This window comes from Megalopta genalis, chromosome 1, assembly GCF_051020955.1.
Source record: "Megalopta genalis isolate 19385.01 chromosome 1, iyMegGena1_principal, whole genome shotgun sequence".
Lineage (NCBI taxonomy): Eukaryota > Metazoa > Arthropoda > Insecta > Hymenoptera > Halictidae > Megalopta > Megalopta genalis.
Window position 1 is genome coordinate 11,090,279 of NC_135013.1, and position 25,140 is coordinate 11,115,418.

Here is a 25,140-nt window from a genome sequence, read left to right on the forward strand (position 1 = left end):
CATAAAAATTTCATTTTGTAAGGGTGTTAAAAAATCGCTTGATTCAGTATTTTTCCAAATGTAAAACAATAAGATTTCAAAGCTATCAGAAAAATGTCGAAAAGTTTGCTTTTACTCGTAACATTCAAAAAATCGTCTTTCATTTTTTCGCGAAAGAACGAAACAACTTTCCGAACGACCCAATAAATTAACATAAATACCCATTGGTTTTAATGCGCACATGCTCCATATATTATAAGATAATAACAATTCTAATAAAAATTTCACGCTGTTTTCATTTTAATAACGTCAAATCCTCTCTCTCTATCGCGCATATCTCAATTTTCGATTACGTTAGGTTTTGTCCAAATATTCGCTGCGGAATCGTCGATTATGCTTTTGCAGGAGCTTCGCTAAAAATCAATCGAAGTTTCAACATTTGTTCGGTTAATTGAATAAAGATAATAGATCAACGCTACTTTTAGATAATTATTGTATCTTTAGATAACGATTCGTAGAAACATCATCGCGCTGTAGACTCATCGTCAACCAAAGAACTAAGGATGAATCAAGATTATCACCTCATGGTTCTATAAGGATGATCATTCAATAAGAATGATTCGTTCTCGTCGCTTGTTTGGAAAAACAATATGACGTGCTCGAAATTTGAAAGGATTCGGCTTCCATTTGAACAACTCCGAGTAGCATTGCTGCGCGGAGGAATCCTCGGTGTGCAGAAAACAATTTACTTTGAAGGCCGCAAACTCTATTACTGGGTGAAACGTGCTCGGCAAAATAATGACTTTCTCCAGCTCGGTGTCACAGCTCGATATTGCATCATCAAATGATTCTAATTTGTGTCATCTCGGTCGACGGTACACCGGCAAAGGTTATGTCTCAAGCTCAGTAGGTCGTCGGAGACGGAACGGTCCGTCTCGACTGTACCCTTTGCATTGCCATTTTACAAAATCCTCGTCGAAATCCTCCATTTTGCTGAACGTTCTCGCACTAGCAACTAAGTGCATCGGGTAAAATATGGATATTTTTACAATGAATTCGGCACACTTATTTCGTTAGAGAGCGTTCTTCGGTGAATCGTTCGCGTCTTGTACCATTTTCGGGATTACGCTCTTTCACCACACATTCGTCTCATCTATATTATCTGTTTTATTTAGCCGTATTCTTTTTGGTAATCCGGTAACAATTTTTATAATATTTAAATAAAGGATCAACTTGTACACGTTTGTTATCGAATATAATAACTAAACTGCCGATTTCATGCAAAATGAAAACTGTATGTATCGGCTGCGAAAAAGGGAGATAATTAAAAAATTTTAATTATTTTAATTTGTAATAATAATTACAAATGAATAAGTTCAGAGTAGGTTTTGAATAAGTTCAGAATAAGTTCGGAATATATGGATATTCTTCGATCCTTTTAATCGATAATAAAAATGCAAAATAAAGATTGTTTGTATCCATCGCAAAATAGAGGAGCTACATAAACATTTTTTTCTTCGATTACTTCATTAAATTAAAAATAACGCAACAGTATTTTTTAAATTCTTCAAAATAATCTTATTTATTTCTGCCATAAATTTATGAAATTCCCAATAACAACTAACCGATAATAAATTAACTAAGGACTGACAAAATACATAATTTCGCCTGCATTCAATTGATTTTCAACCATCATAGGTCTTCATTTTCTGTTGCACATACTATAAAATATCTAATTTCTTTGTAACGATGCCGTAAGATGCGTTGCCATAAAATCGAAGATCTTGAAAGAAATATGATCGAAATGAAAGTGGCAAAATGTATGTGCAAGAGTTTGCGAATATTTCGCGCAACTGCTTCTTATGAGCGTATCAATGAAAAAGTGTTCACCCTAATTCCGATTCCAATAGACTGATGTTTCAATGCTTATTCCAATACTTATTTATATAGATAAATAACGGTACATCTTGAACGCATCTAACGGAAAAGAGAATTCTCCGACACGGAAGAAACCATGGAAGACAGAACCCGACGGAACTAATTGCGTAAAAGGCAAGGGTTGAAAAACCGGCAACGTCGGCGCAACTGATCAGAAATAAGAACATTGTTGCGAATAATAAGGACATTAGCTCTCCTGAGAAGCAAAGGCGAAGCGATCGTGCGTGCCCGCGGACAAAACTTTGTCGCCGAGCGTATCAAAGCGTTCGCCGTTCCTTCGAGGGGGATGGCGTGCGCGCACGATGCTGCTTTTTATTTATGCCGGCCATTTTGCGGCAGGATGGGACGCCATCTTGTTTTTACGGCCACCCCACAGACGGCTTCGACCAACCCTCGTTCTATCTACATGCAGATACGAATCCCCAGGCATTTTATCTTCGGTGCTCGTTGGGTCTTCGTCGTTCATCGGAACGCCGCGAAGGAGCTGCGAATTCACGCTTCCTTCCCCGTCTTCGTCTTCTTTGCTTTTTGCTTCTTCTTCGCTTCTTCTTGGCTTCTTCTTCGCTTCTTCTTCTTCTTCTTCGCGCGTTCCTCCCCGGCGAGTTTCCGCCATTCCGTTTCCGGGAAGAAGAATCCTCGCCGAGGACGGGTTGCCCTTTGTTTTATTCATGGCTGATCCGCCGATCTGTACTGATTACATTTTAAAGACATTCTTGCCGCCCCGAAGAGAGGAGAGAGATCCGCTCTTAACTCGAGGAACTCCTTCGCCGCGCCGTTGCTCCGCGTTCCCCGTCCTCGGTGGATCGGGCCTATCACGCTCCGAGGACTCTGGTAAATGCGCCTCTTAAAGGTACTTACAAGGTCCACTTGTTAGAACAGAACGCCACGGTAACATTGGAGTAATTGCCGATGTCAGGCCGCGGTTTCTTCCATCAGCCGTCGCGTCGGTCGCGAAAGGATTCGCCTCAAAATTGAGGCTGTCGCTTACGCTGAAAAGGCGGACATATTGGCGCGCTTTGCCTCTCACTTGGATGCTATTGGATGTGGATGAACGGAGAACTTCGGCACAGTCCACGTAATTTCCATCCTCCGAGCTGTAATTTGGTCTAGTATCGTAGAGAAACTGATGCTAGAATGTTTGCATATTCGAATGTTATGTTAACTTGGACAGTTATCGATATATTATATATATTTATTATTTTATTATATATATTATATATTATATTATATATATTTTATTATATTATTATATATATTATATATTATATTATATATATTTTATTATTTTATTATATATATTATATATTTTATTATTATATTATATATATTTCTACGACTTATGGGATATATATAAATAAGTATAAATATATACTAATTTGTCGTAGCTCATTTAGTATATTGGAATGCTTGGTTCGAATTCTAGAAGCATAACATTAACTCCTCGACATACCATTTCCTTCGCAGTTACTGTGATTAGAAGTTTTTCGATTGCAATAATTTCTTAGAAAATTGATGCTTATTGTATACCTGAATTTACTCGAATGCTTAATTATCGACGACAAGAGACTAGAATTTTATTCCAATTTTAAATTATTACTAGAAATTTTCATAATAATTCGGACTCGTCAAAGTACGGCAAACACTTTTGAGTTTATAAACGACTTTTATTTAATAAGCTCAGTTTGATGTTCAACGATAAACTAGCATACATCCTGAAATTCTGGAGACAAACAAATTAGTAATAACATTATTATTGTTATTATTTAGTCTACCAAGTATCGACAGAGGCGGCATATAAATCGAAGAGATCAATGTTATGTTTCCAGAATTTTAGCATTTGCGTCTGTGTAATTTTGTATGTTAAAATTAAATAGTATTTAGTTTGCTGTGTTCTGATCAAGATCGTTTTAAAGACTCCAATGTTTCTATCATTTTAGCGTTCATGCTTTATTTCGAAACTAAACGAATGTTCCAATGTTTTGTATGGAACTAAATGTTCATTTGAAAAACTGTACGAAATCAAGGAAAAACGTTGTTTCCAACGAAAATTGATTTCGTACAATCGAGGGCAATAATTAGAATAATCTAGAATATGAAACAGTTCTCTGGGAATTCTGATCAAATTGTGAGAGAAACAGACAGAGATGATAAACGTAATGATATCGAGATTATTTATGGAATGGCCTGGTAATATAAATAGAGCAAGTTAGTAAAAATTCAGCAACATTTCCCGGCGCTTCTTTCTTCATTATTCACTTGTACAAGGAAAAATACCGTACCGTCACAACTTTCACGAAGTAATATTTCCGATCGTAAAAGACTCGTATACAAAATTCATTCTTCTCTGAGCTATCTCTTGTGCATAAGTTCCCGGAGCCGGGTTATCCTTCACGTTGCGTTGTAAAAACTGTTGATATAAATCATAAATAGTCCCTCTTCTTTTCTTTAAATTTTTGTATCCTCTGAGAAACACTTCGTAGAGAACGTTCGATCAGTAAAATTTGCAGTAAGACATTAAATTCGGCGGAAGTTCCGAACGATTTTCAATATTTCCATTTACATTGTTCTTTAGTCGTCATCAAATTTTTATCGTTCCAGATGAAATAATTTCTAATTTATCTCGACATAATACGAGAATAAATCAATCGCGTTGCTCGATCGAAAGTTAATTAAGTAAATTAGGGAAAACGATATTTTCTCAATTTTAGAAGCTTCAACGTTAATGATAATCGGGTCGGAAAACTTTGCGATTGACGTTTTTATGGAAAAAAATTAAGAGAAAAGATATCAAATAAAATTTGATTCGCAACGCTTCCAGTAAATTTGATATTCTAAAACTTCTTTAAGCTTTTTGTATCCTATAATATATAATAATTATATTAATATTATATATTTATATAATAATTATTATTTAATAACGGTATATCCGTAAATGAAATAAAATAAACATCTTTAGGGACGCGTAACGGTTTCCGTTTGATGTGCTTTTAATCAACGAAATCGGTTGATTAATGATAACGAACTGAAAAATCAATTCTCTTTGATTGGTATACATACACGAATATAAAAATTTACATAAACATCCACAGCTTAATTATAACACGTCGTTCGTGCGTATCTCCGAACGAAATCGCATCAAACAACGCTCATGGACGATATGTATCTTTACATAATATGCGTGAACACGTCGTTTGTGTAATCAGTATTATAGCTATTTATATTCGCGAAACCGTTAATGTTTGAGATCGTATCATGCGATATGCGAGCATTAAATGCAATCTAAAGTACAGTCGTGAATAACCGACACGTTTCAATTAGCACTTTCTTTTAGCATACATTGTGAATGCACTGTCCGAATCAAGATGCTCCATTTTCATCGGTTTACTTAACACACTTTGATTTCGAAAGAATGTCGCATTAATTCGAAGTGTAACATCGGGACACTAAATAGACGTTTATCGATGGATTCAGCAGAGTAGAAATAAAATAATATATTATATTCTATTGATTTATCTATTCTATTAAGTATGTATTTGCATAGTTGTTAGAAATGGTACCGTTTCGTCAGGCATCCAAATCACCAAATACTTAATATGTAACGTTTCTATTCATTTCGTTTCAGTTCTATGTTACGAAAATTTCTTTGGAAATATTCTATTCTCTAAATGGAAAAATAATTATATACAATATTATGTGATATTATTATATATATTATTAATATTATATATTATTATTATATATTATATTATATATATTTATATATTATTTATATTATTTATTATATTATTAATATTATAATGTACAATATTATTATATTCATGAAACTTCTTTTTTTTCATAATATACACAATTGAACTTCGTTCAATTTCTCAAAATTATGTTTTACTAGCGTTTTGATTATGCATTTTCTTCTACCGTTTGTTTAAATTACCTATCACAGTAAACTTTCCTATTTCGTATCACAACCATGATATTTCTTCACTGTATTTTATGCCATTTTTTTCCCGTTTCACATTCTCCCTTCAATTATTAGCAAAACATTATCAAAAGGACACAAGGCAACACATTTCTAACAAATAAAACATCCACCAAAATTTGACAAGAACTTCCCCGATTTTCCGCGTATATCCATGAAATCGTAAATAGAAATAGCAAAATTTATTTCTGTACATCAACAATATACAATATACATTACAATGTACAATTCATCAGGCGCATTACTTCTTTATGTTAAGTAGCCATCGAATTACCTAAAAGAGCATATTGTACAGAAAGCGAACAAACCGTAAGGCAAATCGAAGCTATCAATATCCGATAGAGAAATATATATATATATATAGAGAGAGATATATATATATATCGAAGACCCGTCGCACGGTTCAATAAAAATCTAAGACCGTGCGGCAAACGCAAGCGTAAACGATTCCGGTCGGCGCGGTTGGACGCAACGATTAATTATAATTCGCCTCTCCTTAAAAACCGTGTTTCACAGACATTTTACGCGGGCCCGTAAAACGTCAACTTTACGATTAAAGTAACCATGAGAACCCCTCCTCGCCAGTGCCTCCCCCGTACGGTCGCGCTCCCATATTTTTATTCGGGCGCGCGCGAATTCTTTTTTCATCGTTCCTCGTATTATTCAGGTAATAGTCCCTCCTCCCTCCCCGCGCCGCCTCGTCGCCGCTTAAGACCGTCCCTTTTTAGAGCCACTGAAATGTTACCGCGTTACGCCGCGGCCACTGTCGTAAGGTTATATCGTCAGGGTAAATACTTCGACCGCAGAGAGTCGTCGCCGTGGTGTTTTAACAAAAATTGCGCGGTAACAGGCTTCCCAAGCCAATGTCGCTGCCAGCTATTGGACAAGTTTTAGCGGGCAGACTGCTGTTAGACACGCTAACGGCCGGGACCCGCTTCATCGGGACGTGATAGTTCGAACCGCGAAAAAGAACGTGGGACGGATATCGCCGGTACGCACGAACAATCGTTCCCAATCGCCTTCCCGTTTCTTCCTCTCTCATCCATTTTCCCCTTTCGTATCGGGCGCTAGCTTTGTTTACCGGAGCATCTTACTTTGGAAGAGAACCGTGAGAAGAACGCGAGCGTTCGGATACTGGAACAGTTTCTCGGTTACCGGGATTACGGAATGAGATGATATTTGTATTTTGGATTTGGATCATTGGCCAGTTAGCTGTGGCGACTCTTTTTCAGAGCGCACACCTAATATGTGTCGCGAGTATCAAGCGACGATGAGAATCGAGTGTCACTGTTAAAATATTCGATCAAAAAGACGGTTTTATTGTATAAAATATATACTAGGTGTTCCCATATATTCAGGGTCCCAAAATCATCGTATTTCCGAGAAACGAGAGATTCCTGAGGTGATTCGAAGCAACTTTTTCCTTTACAAAAATTTTCTCCGAGGCATCATTAACGAATTATTCATGAAAAACACTGACCAATAAGAATCGAGTACGGCTGGTGCGAGGCGGCCGAGCCAACGGCGCCAGCGGTCGAGTGGTCGAATCCCAGCTCGGCTGGCGCGCGGCGGCCCAGCCAACGAGTGCACGGAGCCCAGTTCCGCTCGTTGGCTCGGTCGTCTCGCGCCAGCTGAACTCGCCTCTCATTGGTCACTGTTTTTCGTTAATAACTCGTAAACGAAGCCGCGGATTGCATTTTCGCTACAGAAAAAGTTACTTCAAATCACCTCAGCAACCCCTCATTTGCCGGAAATACCATAATTTTGGGGCACCCTGTATAGTATACTCGTCGTGACACAGAATACTGTCACTTCTCCATGACGAGTATACTCGTCAAACACAGCTGACTGCTTAAGTGATAAGAATGAATGTTACACGAATCAGATTATAAACAATAATTTTCTACATTTGGCATATTAATTTTGCAAATTTTTATGTAACACAAATACGTGAGCAAGTATTCTCTCGATCGATCGGTCACATCAGCTTATGTTGCAAACATAGATACTGTACTAATGAAAGTAACCCCACGAGGCTAGATCAAATCTTTATTGATTTGTTCAATAAATAGCTTAGGATAAGAGTCGCTCTTGATCAACGCTACGCCTGCCACGTCGTCCATATGTAGGTGACGGAATTATTTGCATAGATTTGAAAATTGAATTTTACCCTAATCCATGATATCTTTCTAATTTTACGACAATGCACAGAGCGCGCGAGTGTTGTAAATGTAATTGATGCCATGCGACTTCCGAATTCTAATTTCATTAAATAAATTGCTTGAATTTTATGATATTTTAGAAGTTATCGGCATGACCGTCGACTGTGAGAAATCTACTGATTTCAACATCTTTCAATGCCCGTAGCTTGACTCTGCGTTAATCGATTCCGATGAAATTTTCAGTATAATTACAGTCGATTTCTGCATATAATCTACAAAATTGAAATAGTCTATAATATAAAAAATGAAAATAATCTATAATATATCTACGAAACGCGTTCTTTAAATGTTCGTTATAGGCTCCGATCAAAAAGTGAAAAAAAGTCTTTTTCGTCATTCCGAGTAATAGAAAAATTAAAAAAAAAGGTATTTTAGTCATATTGCATGGTAAACTAATCTCTCTAACGTCTCCAAAAAAGTCCGATTAGAAAGAAAGTACACTACGTTTTTAAGTATACTTAAAAAGTACGGTAATGTCTCCCTAACTAACGCTCAGATTGTGCACAAAAATGGACAATTTTGGAAGAGGCGATACGATTGTTCAAGTCTTGCAGCTCGATTTTATAGTTGCTGACAATTCGTAGCTATAAAAACGAACCGCAAGACTCGAATAATCGTATCTCCTCCCCCTAAATTGTCCATTTTTGTGGTCAATCTGAGCGTCAATTAGAGAGACATTAACGTATACTTAAGTATAAATTTTACTTATAACGTAAAAATGTTGTAAGAGTTGTCACACGCCTTAACTTTTTTTAAATTTTCTTTCCGTTAAATAACGTTCGAGGCGTTCGAGTTGCCAGCGACCGCGCGTTAATAAAAGCACTGGTGCGACCGCGAAAGCATGCGCGAACCCGCGAGCGACGAAGAAGGGTCTCGCCGATCGGCCGAACACGTTGTTTCTCGCCGAAAAAGCCGATCGAAGCGGTTCCATTAATCGAGTGCAACAAAAACGATCGCCGGCGAGCCGATAATTTGCGGCGTCTCATTAGTCCGCGGGGATTTATCGTAACAAGTCCTTCCGTCGATCCGATGCGACGCGGGACCGACGCGTTCCGATTCGTAAATTCGAAATCCCGTATCGCGGTGCCGTGCGTGCGTCCGGCTATTCTACGAAAGTAATTACGGGAATGAATTACAAGAGAGACGGCAAACCGTGCCGGCGAGGCATGATAATGTGACCGAGAGTATAATGACCGGTGCGCGATTATCATCCTAATAAGCGAGTGACGCAAGAAAAGTCTCTCGGTGAATAAGAATGCGAGGAGGCCAATGAGCAGTTTAAGAGTTTTAGCATGGTCGAGGAAAGCCTCGAAACGAGACGCGAGAGAGAGAGAGAGAGAGAGAGAGAGAGAGAGAGTGAGTGAGGTTGAGAGAGGAGAGGAGAGGGAGAAAGAGAACGGGATAAGGCGCGAGACGGTCTCGTCCTTCCACGCCTGCCGGTGTTTCTCGGTTTCCCACAGATGCTTCGAATTAGGCTTCCTGAAATGAACTTGAGAAGTTTGTCATTATCCCTTGTCTATTACGCCTAACGCTCAACCTATCCGCGAACGTGGAATTTATGTTCTTCTCGGGATCTACTGTCGTAAGCAATGCCGAAATAGACCTTGCGCCATTTTTCAACGCTGCCGTTCGATCTTGTAACCGTAGGTTCGTACGAACCTGTACGAAACAATAGAACAGAGGTTGACTTATTTTGTAGAAGCACGATATAAGCACGTATGAGAAGGCACGAATCTATTCTCTGAGCTACCGCATCGAAACGGTCGAAACGCATCGAAATTATTCTATGTATACGCATAGACTGTGGATTTTTAAATGAGCTTCCATCTTCGCGCGTTATTACATACAAAGCTGTGACAGAAAATCAAGTACAAGCATTAGAAGTTACAGAAAATTTTAAAAAATTTTAACAAGTGGTATAAGATTAAATGTTAATGTTAGAAGCGAACAAGAAACCGGTTATATATAAAAATGTTAGAAACAATGGAAAGTTAGATACGAATGTTAGAGTAACAATAGAAAACTAAGTTGAAAAATATTAGGAGCGATGCAAAAGTAATTAAAAATATTAGAAGCGATAAACAACGAAGTAAAGTGATAGGAGCGATAGAAAATTCGGTAAAAGAGTTGGAATAACGATAGAAAATTGAGTGCATTTTTTTATTTACGTTCATTCAAATAAACGCTTCGTTATAAAGTAAGAGATTACTTAACATTTTGCACGGTAAATATTGAAAGCTCTCCAAATTTTGTGTCTGCAAATTGGTAAATATCTGTCTACCTCGGGCTACTATATTGGTCAGTTTAAAGAGTGAAATTCCTTGACATCAACAAGTGAATGCTTAATATGACAATCGATATTGCATTCGCATTTTAATATACAACTGAAATATATATTTTTATCCGAGCGATATGCACTTCTTTTTCCAGAAAAATGCGCGTATAAATAGCACGCGTGCCCGGTATAACCGTATATCGGAGTACAAGATTAGATTTTAATTCTATTAAAATAAATTATAAATATTTCTCATTCAAATAAACGAACGAATAGAAGCTAAACAATAGTACACAGATGCAAAAGTAGTTCGAATACTGTTATTATAATAGTTCGTTGTTAGACATCGTTGGATCAACTGCGACCTACGCAGGGTTAATGCGACCGTGATGGACTTTCGTCCGTCATGCCCGCGAAAGATTGAGCTCGTTACGTCTATCTGTAGCGAGGAACGGGCGAAGGCAATCCGTGTCTCAATTAGCACTCTCCGGTTATATTTACGTAATAATTGACCGGACAATATTGACGAGATTATTTCATGTTTCGTTCGCAATTTCTGCATGCCGCCGGGTATTTTTGGAGAAGGGCGGAGCATCGGTAAAGGACAGGCTCGCGGATGGCGGGAAGAGGGATGGATAATGGAATAATATCCACCTGATGGTCGTTTACCCTTTAACGATGATTCCTCGGTTTCGGGCAAACTGCGAGAGAGAGCAGTTACGTGTCAAATTTAATTTCACGGGAAATTTTCCACGTCCCGCCATTTTCTGCCCACCCCGTAGCTGCGCCGGCGAGATCATTATCGTACTAATCATTAATTTCGGGGCTTAGTTTCCGTTGCTGATGTTTCGGTTACCGGTGAAAGGGTTATCGTAAAATTTCGAGCAACCTTTCAACGACGACCGCAACGAAATTTTACACGTTCTTTCGCGTAATATGCGGAGAATTGTGGAAATTATGTTAGCGGAGATTTCTCATCGTAAAAATATTAACGATTAAATAGAATTGACGCGATGCGAAGGCAATTGATTCAAAATAATAGGTTTATGATAAATTATATATATATATAATTGATAACAGTTTTAATTAATGTGTCTTCCTTTTTTAAATTTAGTTCTTAATATCGTACAATAATGATGAAAAACTGAATTATCGTTTATTCGCTGTAATTTATCGATACTGCTACAACTTGTAGCGGAAATAATCGGTAAATTGTTTGAAAAAACGTTGCAAAATGTTAATAAATTCTCAGAGTAAACGCACAATTTAGTGTACAGTGTTCGTTTGCGAATACGTTTGCTATTGGATTTGTTGGACAAGTCCGCTTCGTTCGTGCTGAAAAAGTCCAAAATAAGCTCGCGATTGGGGAGTCGATAAAACACAAGAAGCTTGTTTTACGAGAGAAATTCGCGTTCATCCAAAAGTGGTGAAATGAGAATCCATACCGTTGAATAATTAACAATCGTTATTAGCACCATTTATTTTTTCTGCGAATGAAATAAACGATGCTTACACGGCGCGCTGAAAAATAGCACTTAAACTACGAGGTATCGTAAACGCTGTAGCTTAGTTTTCGATGAAAAGCCAGTCACCGTTTGGACCGCGTAACTGACCGAGTCAGTTGCTGATAGCTGTACGTTCTTCCACGCAATTTAATTCGCGCTCCTCGCGGCGTTTCACGTTCATATCGTGCCTCTGTGCCCTTAACTTTATTGGTTTTTTCAATAATCGTCCGTGTACGGTATTTCGTGTTACACCTTTTACGACGTACGCGTCCGTGGATATCATTTTAATGCTGTCGAAAACGCGGCATTAAAACGCGACCTACTGATCCTGCGAGAACACGAAATACATACTTATCTTTCAAATGTAACTTAGGTGCACGCGATCCTTGCGGGAGTATTCGAACGCGAACGGCCATCTTGTGTTACCAAAAAGAAACCTCTATCAGTTTCCATGCTGCTCGACGCTGTCGGATATAGTTTAATGACTTTCAGGCTCGCTTATCTGTGCTCTTCTATACAGGGTGTCCCAATATTATGGTATTTCTGGGAAATGAGGGGTTCCTGAGGTGATTTGAAGCAACTTTTTCCTTAACGAAAATGCAATCCGCAGCTTCGTTTACGAGTTATTAACAAAAAGCAATGACCAATGAGGGGCGAGCTCGCCTGGCGCTAGGCAGCCGAGCCAATGAGCGGAACCGGGCTTCGCGCGCTCGTTGGCTATGCCGCCGCGCGCCAGCCGAGCTGGGATTCGACCGCTCGATAATATGTTAATATATATATATGATAATATATTAATAATTATGCTGCGAATGTTACGCAATTATGGCTAAAATGGGCGGGTACGATTTAAGACGAGAGAAAAATTTAAAGCCTCAGTTTAACCCTTTTGGTGCCCAATGACGATATATCGCTGTTGTATCGTTGTTGATAATCGGGGAAATGTTTTCTTGATATTTTTGGTAAATAATATCTAATTAATCTATATTTCTCTAATTATGTATCAGATTTTCCAAAATTGTTATAATTTCTTCCCGAAACTTTACCAAACTACATAAAACAAGGTTTGGCATGGTTAAGATTTGTATTACAGTAATGTCTCTCTAATTGACGCCCACAAATATACAGGGTGTCCCGAAAATGTTTCGCCATCCGAAAGTGGCGGGTTCCTCAGGTCATTTGAAGCAACTTTTTCCTTTACAAAAATTTTCTCCGAGGCACCGTGAACGAGTTATTAACGAAAAACAGTGATCAATGAGAAGCGAGCTCGGCTGGCGCGAGGCGACCGAGCCAATGAGTGGAACTGGGCTTCGTGCACTCGTTGGCTGTGCCGCCGCGCGCCAGCCGAGCTGGGCTTCGACCGCTCGACCGCTGGCGCCGTTGGCTCGGTCGGCTCGCGCTAGCCGAGCTGGGATTCGACCGCTCGACCGCTGGCGCTGTTGGCTCGGCCGCTTTGCGCCAGCCGTGCTCGCCTCTCATTGATCAGTGTTTTTCATTAATAATTCATTAACGATGCCTCGGAGAAAATTGTTATAAAGCAAAAAGTTACTTCGAATAACCTCAGGAATCTCTAATTTGCCAGAAGTGCCATAATTTTGGGACACCCAGTACATCTGTCTACCAATTCTTATCGCGCTGCGAATATCTTAACGTGTGCTACGAGTCATTTAGCAAAAGCGTGATTGTATGGTTCCGGTCTCGCTTTAGTGGTAACACGTTTGAGGATTAATTTAATGGGATTTATCGAACGTAGTAAATCGATTTTCATTTATAGATGTTTAGACACAATTTACGATGTTTAACGCCGCGTTTTAGACACAAATGTCCATGGGACATTTTATTCAAAATTGCAGGAGTCGCTATAATAAATAATAGCGAAATAGCTGTGTCCGATATCTTTCGTTCGATCCACGACAAATTATATAAAAGCACCTAACAAAATAACACGGAGTTAAAGCATAAACTCCGTATTGCATTCAATTGCTTTAAAATTAATTTTTTGGCGTATATATATGTCACTGATCATGTACGCGCTAAAGTATTGACACAGTTCAGCTTTAATCTTCTTAAGAACTTAATGGTTTAACATAATTTCATTGTATCAATTTATTTAAGTGTATCCTTACACGCAAATGCAACTGTGCGCATAATTAAAAGCCGGTTTTAATATTAGCGATATTTATTTTCTCCCGATATAAAATTAAAATGAAGAATTCGATAATATCGCTACTATCGAGCGACTCCGAATGTCTGCAAAATAATGCTCGTCTTCGATATTTCTTAAAAAAAAAAGAAATATTCAACTCGTATCTTCGCATGCACCGCACCGTCGGCTTAGGATTTTGTCAAGTATACTAGGCTCAGGTTATGAAAAAGCGGCCACTATTAACCAGAAGATCAGCAGCGTGAAACGACCGGTACTTGCACGGCCAATCGCGTAATGCATTTATCACTGCCGCATACCATGTATCATGTTTCGAAGCATTAAATCCATGGGTTTTGCATATCGCATTAAATGCACTTTCTGTTATTCATGTGCTATTACTACGACAGATAAACGCTTAATGATGTCGATAGTCACGCTCGAGAAGGACCGTAGCAGAAGGAACGATAGAACGTTTCGTTGTGTGCGTTAAAATTTCACTAATGAGAGCGAATTACCGTGGTTCTCGCCGCGCCATAAAATTGAACAACTCGTCTGAAATTATGACTAGATTAATCCCATCGGCGGGACTGCGGACGTATTGTATGTACTACTGTGATCAAAAAGTAAGGTGAAATTGTCATTTAAAACTCCCGGACATTAGGAAGGCAGGCAATTGTTTTTTTCCTAGGTTGGTAGGACTGTCTATAACAATTGCCAAGCGTCTGTTTGTTAAAACGTTTAATTATCTCCGAATTACACGTGTTTTAGTAAACGACCAAAAGTGAATTTTTCGATTTTTACAATGGGTGATTTTGTTGAGCAAAGAACTTGCATCAAATTTTGTTTGCGGAACGAATATTCTTGTGCGGACACGTTGAAAATGTTGCGGAAGGCCTTTGGTGATCAAACTATGGCACAAAAAAACATTTATAAGTGGTACAACGAGTGCAAAGCGGGCCGAGAACGCGTTGAAGACGAACCGCGCTCTGGACGACCATCAACGTCTACCGACGAGGGCCACGTCCAAAAAAATCGAAGATTTGGTGCTTGAAAATCGTCGACTGACAATGAGAGACCTCGCTGATAGTGTTGGAATATCATTTGGCTCAGTCCAAACCATTTTGAAGGATGTTTTGTGTCTCAAACGCGTCAAGTCTCGATTGGTGCCATGTCATACTGCATTGGTTCTTCGCGACTTTTTTGCCAAAAACTCGACTCATATCGTTCCGCGACCACCGTATTCGCCTGATTTGGCTCCGTGCGACTTCTTGTTATTCAGCAAACTCAAAAAGCCAATGCGGGGACGCCGTTTTGACACGATTGAGGAGATCAAAACCGAATCGAAGAAGGTCTTGAAGGCTATACCGGAAAAAGACTATTCCGACTGTTTCGAGGACTGGAAAAAGCGTCGGAAACAGTGCGTTTTATCGGACGGGGATTACTTTGAAGGGGATGAAATTGATTTGGAAGAATAAATAAAGAATTTACATTTTATAAACAAATTCACCTTACTTTTTGATCACAGTAGTATCTGCGTTCGCGGTCGCATTTGGCTACAATACGCGACGATGTTTCGGTGCCGGTAGGCGCGTTAACATTGCTCGCCGGTTTTATATGATCCAAAGTCTATTATAAACGGTTTTGAAAGAAATTAACGATCTACTTGGTACGGCGCGCGGAGAGAATTTATTTTTAAAGACCGGAAGTCGCGCAAACATTCGCAGATTACTCGCCGTAGTTTATGCACCTTCTTTTCGAACGATTTCCTCGTTTACGCTTTCGCCAGCATGCACTTACGGCAATCAGGATCTCATGTTTCACGGGGGAGAAAAAATGAGTGGCAAGTTTATATGTGCATTCTTATTCGAGTTCGTAACGCGATTTAAAAAAGAAATGAAAGAAGAAAAGAAGAATATAGTAATTGCAGCTCGACGTCTTATTTCTAAATCAGTCTAAACGAAATTGAGAAGATAGCCAGCAATGCCATGTAATGAAAGAAAAATAACGGTAATAGTATAATAACGGTATCCCTAAATAATATAATAATTAAAACAATTATGCGAAATTTCATACTGCATTTATCCTTAATTAGATACTTAAACTATGTTCATCGAAATTAATTAAACGGCTTGCTCGAGCGTCGTTCTCTCGTGGATTTTATATTTCGCAGTTCATTTTATCGTCGAATTTATTTGCCACTTGGAAGATTGTTACTTCGATCACTGAAACGATAGCAAAATTTCCGAATCCGCAGCTCCGTAGCTTCGCAGCACATTTCCACGAAACTATCTCGGGCATCGTGTAGCCTAATTCTATGAAAAATAGTTCCACGGAATCGACAGATTCCACGAATAATCTTCCGAGCTATTTCAGATGTCGTTTTCCAGAAGAAATCATGTCCGACCAGCGTGCCCATTACTGGCGTTAGATATTTAATAGCCTAATTTAAACTGCAGCGCAGAAAATCGTTCCTAAATGGAATAGCAACTGTAATATTGATTTGTTCCGCGTGGAACTATCGTTTTGCACGAGGAAGTTCGAATATAATTGTTGCTGGCTAATTCGACATGTTGTTTCCACAAAAAATATACAGTAATGTCTCCCTAATTGACGCTCAGATTGTGTACAAAAATGGACAATTTGAAAAGAGCAGATACGATTATTCGAGCCTTGCAGCTCGTTTTTTAAAAATATTTATCAAGTATTTTCGTTAAATCGAAAATAATCATCGGAGTTAATATTGAATGTCGATACAGGATTATTTAACTATTCTATTACGTAAAATCATTGTTATAATAATAATCATAATGTATAACAAATTCATTGACTTCGAAAAGAAGCTAAAAAACGATATAACGATTGATTAAACTGTAGCAAGGGAATGAAGTTAGGCTTAGAAAATACTGATAGCGCGATTTCAGAATTACATGGCGTTTCAGAAAATAGCGAAAAATTTTCTTTCGGTTTTATCATTCTAAGTTTCGTTAATACATACTTTATATTTCTAAATTATTCCGAGCGCATAGATCCACGCTATGATCCACGATGAAAATCCACAAACACCAAAACAAATTCGATAATTGTGTAATCGGAGGAAACTCCTGGGACAATGTGTCGCAGCGAAAGTACAGTAAATTCTCCCTAATTGATCCTCAGCTTGTAAACAAAAATGGGCAATTTGGGAAGAGGAGATACGATTATTCGAGCCTTGCAGCTCGTTTTTATAGTTGTAAACAATCGATAATGGTATGTCAAGGAGTTCATGTTCCGATTCTAGTATTCGAACCAAGCACTCCAATATACTAAATGAGCTACGATAAATTAGTATATATTTATATTTATTAGGCGAGCTCGCCTCTCATTGGTCAGTGTTTTTCGAAAAGGTTACTTCAAGTGATCCCAGGAACTTCTCATTTTCGGTTTGCGAGACATTTTTGGGACGCCCTGTATAGGGTGTGTACAATGTACATATAGTTCATTATATTATGCGAACGATTCAAAAATATCAAACGTCCTATCATTTTGTCCGGCACTGTAAATAGATGTAACCTACATTTCGTAATTGCATGATAATTGACGTTGGACAACCGAAAGTAGAAACGGACGAGAAGAAAGTGGAAAAAAATGTGGCATAAATTTGAACGACGTGTACGAGGATATATAGAATTGCGTGCTGACAATGGAGAATATGAAAGGAGATTATAATATATATGGATCGGAATAATTCGCCCAAATAATCGATATCGAAGTTACATCCAAATTTAACAGCATAAATCTATATACGATGTTGCGATGAAATTAACTTTTGACGTTTGACTGTTTGACAAAGATCTTGTTATCTAGCTTTTAGTACTATATTAAAGTTCTAAAATTCTTCATAACGAGCTCGCGGTCTCTAGGCGATCCTTCGATTAATATTGACAGTGATATAACACTTGCTGTAATGGTGACATTCGTTGTTGGCGTTCGCGAATCTGCAGAATTATTTATGCTCGGTTTCGAACGATGCGATACTGGATATTCGGACAAAGATCCCGTTATAAATGGTGCATGAATAAAACAGAACTTTTATTAGTTTCGCGATTATAATTTCCGTTGACTCTTCTCTGTCACGTTTCTTTTTAACTAGGCTCGATATTAATAATTTTAGAGAAACGCAATTAGATTGCACGCAAATCTAGAAATATTATACATGTAAAGTAAATTCTCTCTAATTGACGCTCAGTTTGTACACAAAAATACAATGTATAAAACAATGACTATAAAAACGAGCCGCAAAACTCGAATAATCGTATCTCCTCTTCCCAAATTATTCATCTTTGTGTACAAGCTGAGCGTCGATTAGAGAGAATTTACTATACTTTCTATTATTATGATAAACAGATTGCAGTTATTTATCTAACAATTATAATTATATACACATATAATAAATTAATATACGTTAGAATAAAAAAGAGACTTCTGTTAACGATTGCTCGAGGTTCGATATAATATAAAAACATTGTTAAGCTCCTGAACTTCGTAAAAATACTGAATTTTACAGAAATGGTTCCACCGTGCACGTATAATATTACATCCACAGACTAATAACAATTTATGACAATCAAGTTGCATCACTGTTTCTGACATTTAATCTTGTATATTTTATTATAGCATTCTGATTATGTTCACTTATTGTAACACGAATTGTAACTATAAAGACTTAGATTTATTACAACACGTTACATAATAATTTACGCATTGATCCCTTGCCGTATCATTATCTTCGCAAGTTGCAACAATTAGAACTTCTTCGATTGTAATCAGTTCTTCGAAGAGAAAGAAAATGTATATTTATTGTCGGCCCGCATTGACTTCGGTACTTAAACATCGATGAGAAAAGAACAGAATTAATTCCAATTTGAAGAGAAACAAAATAACATTGACTAACAGATTCTTGCTATAGAACTCAATAATCGCGAGTCAGACTCGTGAAAATACAGCTTGTAAACAAAAATGGACAATTTGGAAACAGGAGATATTATTCGAGCATTGTGCTTTGTTTTCATAGTTGTTGACAATCGGTAACTATAAAAACGAGGCCTCGAGGCTCTGATACGGTCAATTCTCTCCAATTGTCCCCCGGCTTGTAAATGGACAATTTAAGAAGAGACAGGATTATTCGTGTCTCGAAGCTCGTTTTTACAGTTGTTGACGATCGGCGACTATGAAAACGAGCCGCGAAACTCGAATAATCGTATCTTCTGTTCCCAAATTGTCCGTTTCTGTTTACAAAATGGGACAATTGAAGAGAATTCACTTCAATCGTATCTTCTCTTCCCGAATCGTCAATTTTCGTTTACAAGCTGAAAGACAATCGGCGACTATGAAAACGAGTCGCGAGGCTCGAATAATCGTATCTTCTGTTCCCAAATTATCCGTTCCTGTTTACAAAATGGGACAATTGGAGAGAATTCACTGCAATCGTATCTTCTCTTCCCGAGTCGTCAATTTTCGTTTGCAAGCTGAAAGACAATCGGCGACTATGAAAACGAGCCGCGAAACTCGAATAATCGTATCTTCTGTTCCCAAATTGTCCATTTCTATTTACAAAATGGGACAATTGGAGAGAATTCACTGCAATCGTATCTTCTCTTCCCGAGTCGTCAATTTTCGTTTGCAAGCTGAAAGACAGTCGGCGATATTAATGCATTCGTATTTCTTGTGGATATTGTTAATTCAGTTCGTATTCGCGATTCTGATCGAATGCTTTTTGCCAGACGATGGTGCGCGGACGCGAACGCGTTCGTAAGCCGATTCGGCCGAGAAGCAGGTACGAGAAGGCCGGTAGGAAAAACAATCGGTGAAATTCCAGAATAAAATGGCGACGTTGAAATTATTGGGCACCGGAACGGTGCTCCGGCCGCGGGATTACTTACGATATCGTGTGCCTCGGGCAGAACTCGCTTTGGGAAATGATTATAAAACCGTAAAAGCAGGCCTTACGAGTTACACGGAACGATTTACTCGGGCCGGTGCAAATTGTAACGCCGTCTTTGTAGTCGGCAGCGGGCAGGTGCATTGCGATTTCAGTGGAAAGAGTATTAATAAAATTACCGTTAGTCAGATAGGATCGCGCCACCGCCATTACCGGACAGTGGGAAGCCCCGTGTGATCAAAACGAAGCTTTATCGGCCACTTATGCGAAACTAGACGCGTAAATCGCGGTTAAAACTCGTTCGAGATTTTCTTATCGGGACGCCGTTCATCCTGGGCAATTATTGTACACGCTGTTAGATTGGGAACGGCTTGCAATACGATTTGCGAACATGGCGACCCTCGTTTACCACGGGCGAATATTGGATCGGTGCTTGCGCGGTTCTTATATAACAAAGTTCACCGTGCGCACGGTGTGCAACATTATTCGTTCGCGATATAAAGGTCTTTCTATTTTTCTTCTTTTTTTTTAACCACTCGCGCCGACATTTCTCCTCGCGGCAACGTTAATTAACCCCTTGCACTCGAAGCCATTTTAACTGTAAATCTAAAATGATTTTTCTGGCCTACGTTGGTCTCTATTTTATACGACAGAGCGCATTTTACGCGTGTGAAATTGAGTCTTGTGGCTTATACAACAGTTATACTTTTAACAATTTTTCGAATCTAAACTTTCTTGATGTAAGAATTATTTTGGAATATTATTGTGATATAATTAAATTAATGTATTTATAAATAACATTTTTTAGTGGTGCAAAGGGTTAACACTTCTACGTCTTCAATCGTTGCCCGACAGAACGAGATTTTTGTTTCTCGCAAAGGATCTTTCAGAAAGGGGCACCTATAGTATTCTGTAAATAATGATATTTTGTAAAATAAAACGCATTTAAATTTGCAAAATTCTGCAAATCTTTATCGCAACTTTTCCTACGATCGTTTGCAATTATGTATGGAATACAATGTCAGCCGAATGACCACCAAAATTCTTTCTGCACTCGATCAGCTTTTTTCTGAAAGAAAAAAAATCGTCATATACTGGTCCCCGGAATGCCCAATTGTTGCCAACGACGTGAAATTGACATTTTCGTAGTTTCATCCACACGTGTAGGCCTCTTTGAAGAGATGAGATTTAGATGACTTTTGACGCTAAACTTACGATGCCAGTCGAATCGACCGGTCTCCCATTTTTTATCATCAAATTGTCGAAATTATGAAGACCCGATCGAAACGGTTTAATAAATTCCTTCGTTCAAGCTCGCATTCCGATAAAAATAGAAGTCCAAATAAATTCAGTTTCGTCGTTCTTATAAGACAACACGGGTTATGTCACTTTTCGAGCTCGGTAAATTTAGCGTTAACGAAATTTCATCTTCTTCGTCGCCTAACTTCGAATTCATTCAGTTTACAATGCATCTATGTGAAACGCGAAACACCATTTGATAGTGTACGGTAATGCTGGTGTACGGTAATTTGTTCGCGTTGCTTTAGCGCGACTCTAAATAGAGTGAGAGATTGCAAATCCTGAATGGCTATCGCTTTTTGTAACAGTAGCCGGAGCGTTTCCAAGGAGGATCGGCCATCCCTACCAAAACAGGACACCGCCGAAGAGAAAGAAACCGAGGACAAGCTTCACCAGATTGCAAATCGCCGAGCTAGAGAAACGTTTTCACAAACAGAAATACTTAGCGTCGGCCGAGAGAGCAGCTCTCGCGAAGTCCTTGAAGATGACTGATGCCCAAGTGAAGACCTGGTTTCAGAACAGACGGACAAAATGGAGGTAAGTTGCTGGCATCTCCATAATACAGTAATGTCTCCCTAATTGACGCACAGATCGTGCACAAGAATGGACAATTTTGGAAGAGGAGATACGATTATTCGATCCTTGGCGGTTCATTTTTATAGTTACGAATTGTTAACAACTATAAAAACGAGCTGCAAGACTCGAATAATCGTATCTACTCTTCCCAAATTGTCCATTCTTGTGCACAATCTGTGCGTCAATGTGCCGCACGTTGCGTTGGTCGTAAGATCAAAATTATTGCAGTTTGCTTGGGACGTTCTACCTCATCCTCCGTACTCCCCAGACATTGCTCCATCCGATTATTACTTCTTCTCGTAAAAAATTCTCTGTTCTTCTCGTTAAAACATTCTCTCCGTGAAAAACGGTTTAAGTTCGTAAGCGAAATGAAAACGCACCTTGATCAATATTTTGCAAATAAGTCTCAACAATCTTGGAAAGACGGCATAACGAGGCTTCCTGAAAGATGGAAGAAGGTAATAGAGCAGAACGGTTCATGTACAACTCGATAAATCAACGTTAAACAACAAATATCGTGTAATCATTTCGCATCAAAAAAAGGAAAGAACTTATGGGACACCCTAATATTAAAGCAGGTGGAAGGGAGACGCCTATGTGTACCCTTTCGAACCTGAATCGAAGTAGAAAAATCCATCGCGAAGATCGAATGTCGATTGTAATTCGCCTGTAACGTTCAAGCCGCGCGAGAGGGATGTCGATCCTTCCGGGTTTCGATGTTGCGGCCGTTTCGCGCGCGGAGCCTCGCGTGAAAAGAACTTGGACGGAAAAACGCGAGATGGAAACCGCGCCCGGAATGTTAATAGCGGGTCAGAAGCGTCCTGTCGCGTGTATCTGTGAACGCACAGAGAGCCGAACGTATTGGAGTCTCTTCAAGATAAGGAAGGACGAAAACACGTCATTTAGATAAACCCGGGCCCGTTCGTGGCGCGGGTACCCGATACGAGGGGCGTCTTTGCGGCGCGGGACCATGTCGGGGGGGACATTCTTCGGGAGTAAGGCCCGAAACCCGCCGCGTTTCCTGCCTAATAGTTTTAGGCCAGTTCTAAAAGCGTCCTCCCGCTGCGCGTCCTTGAATTATTCCGGGAAGCGTTAAGACCTCTCGATGTGGCTGCGTTGAAGCCGCGGACAGTTAGCAGGATCAGGAGCATAGAAGGTTTATACCCTTATCTAAGAATTTTTCGACGACCTCGTAACTTCGTGAACTGTCCTTGCTTTTTAGTAGAGTGATTCACTGTGTCGAGCTCGGAAAAATGGGGAGATAGGATGGATACGTCTTTTAACGTTTAGAGGGTGTCTGATTTGGGGATGAGTTACTTTCAAGCATTTTCCGGTTTCTTAGATAGTTTGTGATTGCAGCTGATTCATAGGGTTACTCCGCCTAAGTATAGAAGCTAGAGGCATCGAGGTCCTTTGTTACTAACCCTTTGTTTTGTTGGAATAATGAACGGTTGATGTTACTTTAACATCTTGCGAAAGATGTTACGATCGGGAAGAGCAATTTTGCATGGAAGATATAGTTCTCGACGAAATGGCGTTCGGTTAATCCTTTGCACTCGACTGGTGACTCCGACTCGCCGCTTAAATTGTTGTATAACATTTCAAAATAATTTTAACGTTGTCAGATTTGTTTATATCTTGAAAACTGTCAAAAGCGCAATTGTCGCACGAGTTGTAAAAGTCAATTTCACGTATATAAAATGCTCTTAAGTTGTACGAAATGGAAATACTATGAGTTAGAAAAACTATTTTGAATTCAGAGTTAAATTGGCTTCGAGTGCAAAGGGTTAATAACGACGTGATTGCATGATTAATAAAGTTACATCAGAACTTTCTGGCTTTTTGAATCCAATTTCGAGAGGACAAAGCCATACGTTGCTATGAAAAAGAACGATTGCGTTGTGGATCCGATACAGACATTATATGCATGTTGCATATAATAAATAACTAATAGCGAATTAAGCGGCAAGCATTTTGCATTTTTCAAAATTTCTCTTATTAACTGCACGACTTTTACAAAAGTAATCGAATCCGTTGCTTTCCATCCGCATAAAATGTTCACAAAGCGAATCTCCTTAAATATAGGTTATTGCAAAATAACCATTATTATTATTATTGCATTATATGCGTGTTGCATATAATAAATAAATAATAGCGAATTAAGCGGCCAGCATTTTGCATTTTTCAAAATTTCTCTTATTAACTGCACGACTTTTACAAAAGTAATCGAATCCGTTGCTTTCCATCCGCATAAAATGTTCACAAAGCGAATCTCCTTAAATATAGGTTATTGCAAAATAACCATTATTATTATTGCATTATATGCGTGTTGCATATAATAAATAAATAATAGCGAATTAAGCGGCCAGCATTTTGCATTTTTCAAAATTTCTCTTATTAACTGCACGACGAAAGTAATCGAATCCGTTGGTTTCCGTCCACATAAAATGTTCGTAAAGCGAATCTCCTTAAATATAGGTTATTGAAAAATAATAGAAATACCAGAACTATGAAGGAAAACGTCTGTATATTAATTCGAAATATCTTTAGAACGTTTTGCATTATGGTGCACATACCAAATTTAGCAAAAAGCGAACTAGATCTTCTTGGACAAGCCGAGTTTGTGGAAGAGCAATGCCGTTACTCCTCGCATTGTTCCTAGAGGCTAAGCAATAAAACGCGGATCGACAAAAAGGAGGAATGTAAAACGTGTTCCACAAAAACGAAGAGAATGTCTTGGGAAGGTTTGCAACGATCTAATAAGAGATTGATAACAGGACTCGATGCGAAAATCTCCCGTTGCCGTTCTGACGGTCTTGGGCTTCTTGCCGGATCTTACGAGAACGTTTTACCAGATTTTTAAGAATATCGAAAGAGAGAAATTAAACTTTTTTCGAGAAGAAACTAAAAAATAATGGTCACTTTATCGATAGAACTTACTTCGTTGGGCAGTAAGGATACGTATTGTGTCCCGGATTTTGTGCTTTCACCTATTGTTACTTTTCCGTTCAAATTTTATGTTCACACACATCTTTATATTACTTTTGTCTAATTAAAAACTTGATAAAATTATTTTTATGTTATAAAATGTATCAGCTACGATGATTCTGTCGTTAAAATTGAAATAATCAATTTCTGATTAGAAGTTTAGAAATTGATATTGCATTTGCTATTATATGCATTTTTGTACTTTATAAACTTTTAATTTGCACTAAAATGAATTGCAAAAGGCGGTGTTCATAATATCGTCAATTATTTCGTATCTGCAACAAAAATCGTCCGTTTAATTCTCGAGCGATTCGATTGTAAT

At 38.6% G+C, this 25,140-nt stretch overlaps 1 protein-coding gene across 1 annotated transcript in view; it reads left to right on the forward strand.

Moving 5' to 3' along the window:
- C15 (homeobox protein C15) overlaps window positions 1-25,140 on the forward strand; it is an 85,364-nt gene that overhangs the window by 38,496 nt on the left and 21,728 nt on the right. Inside the window, exon 2 of the mRNA XM_076521228.1 lies at window positions 21,563-21,791. Within this exon, the coding sequence (XP_076377343.1) occupies window positions 21,563-21,791 (229 nt within the window). The remainder of the gene's footprint in view (window positions 1-21,562; window positions 21,792-25,140) is intronic.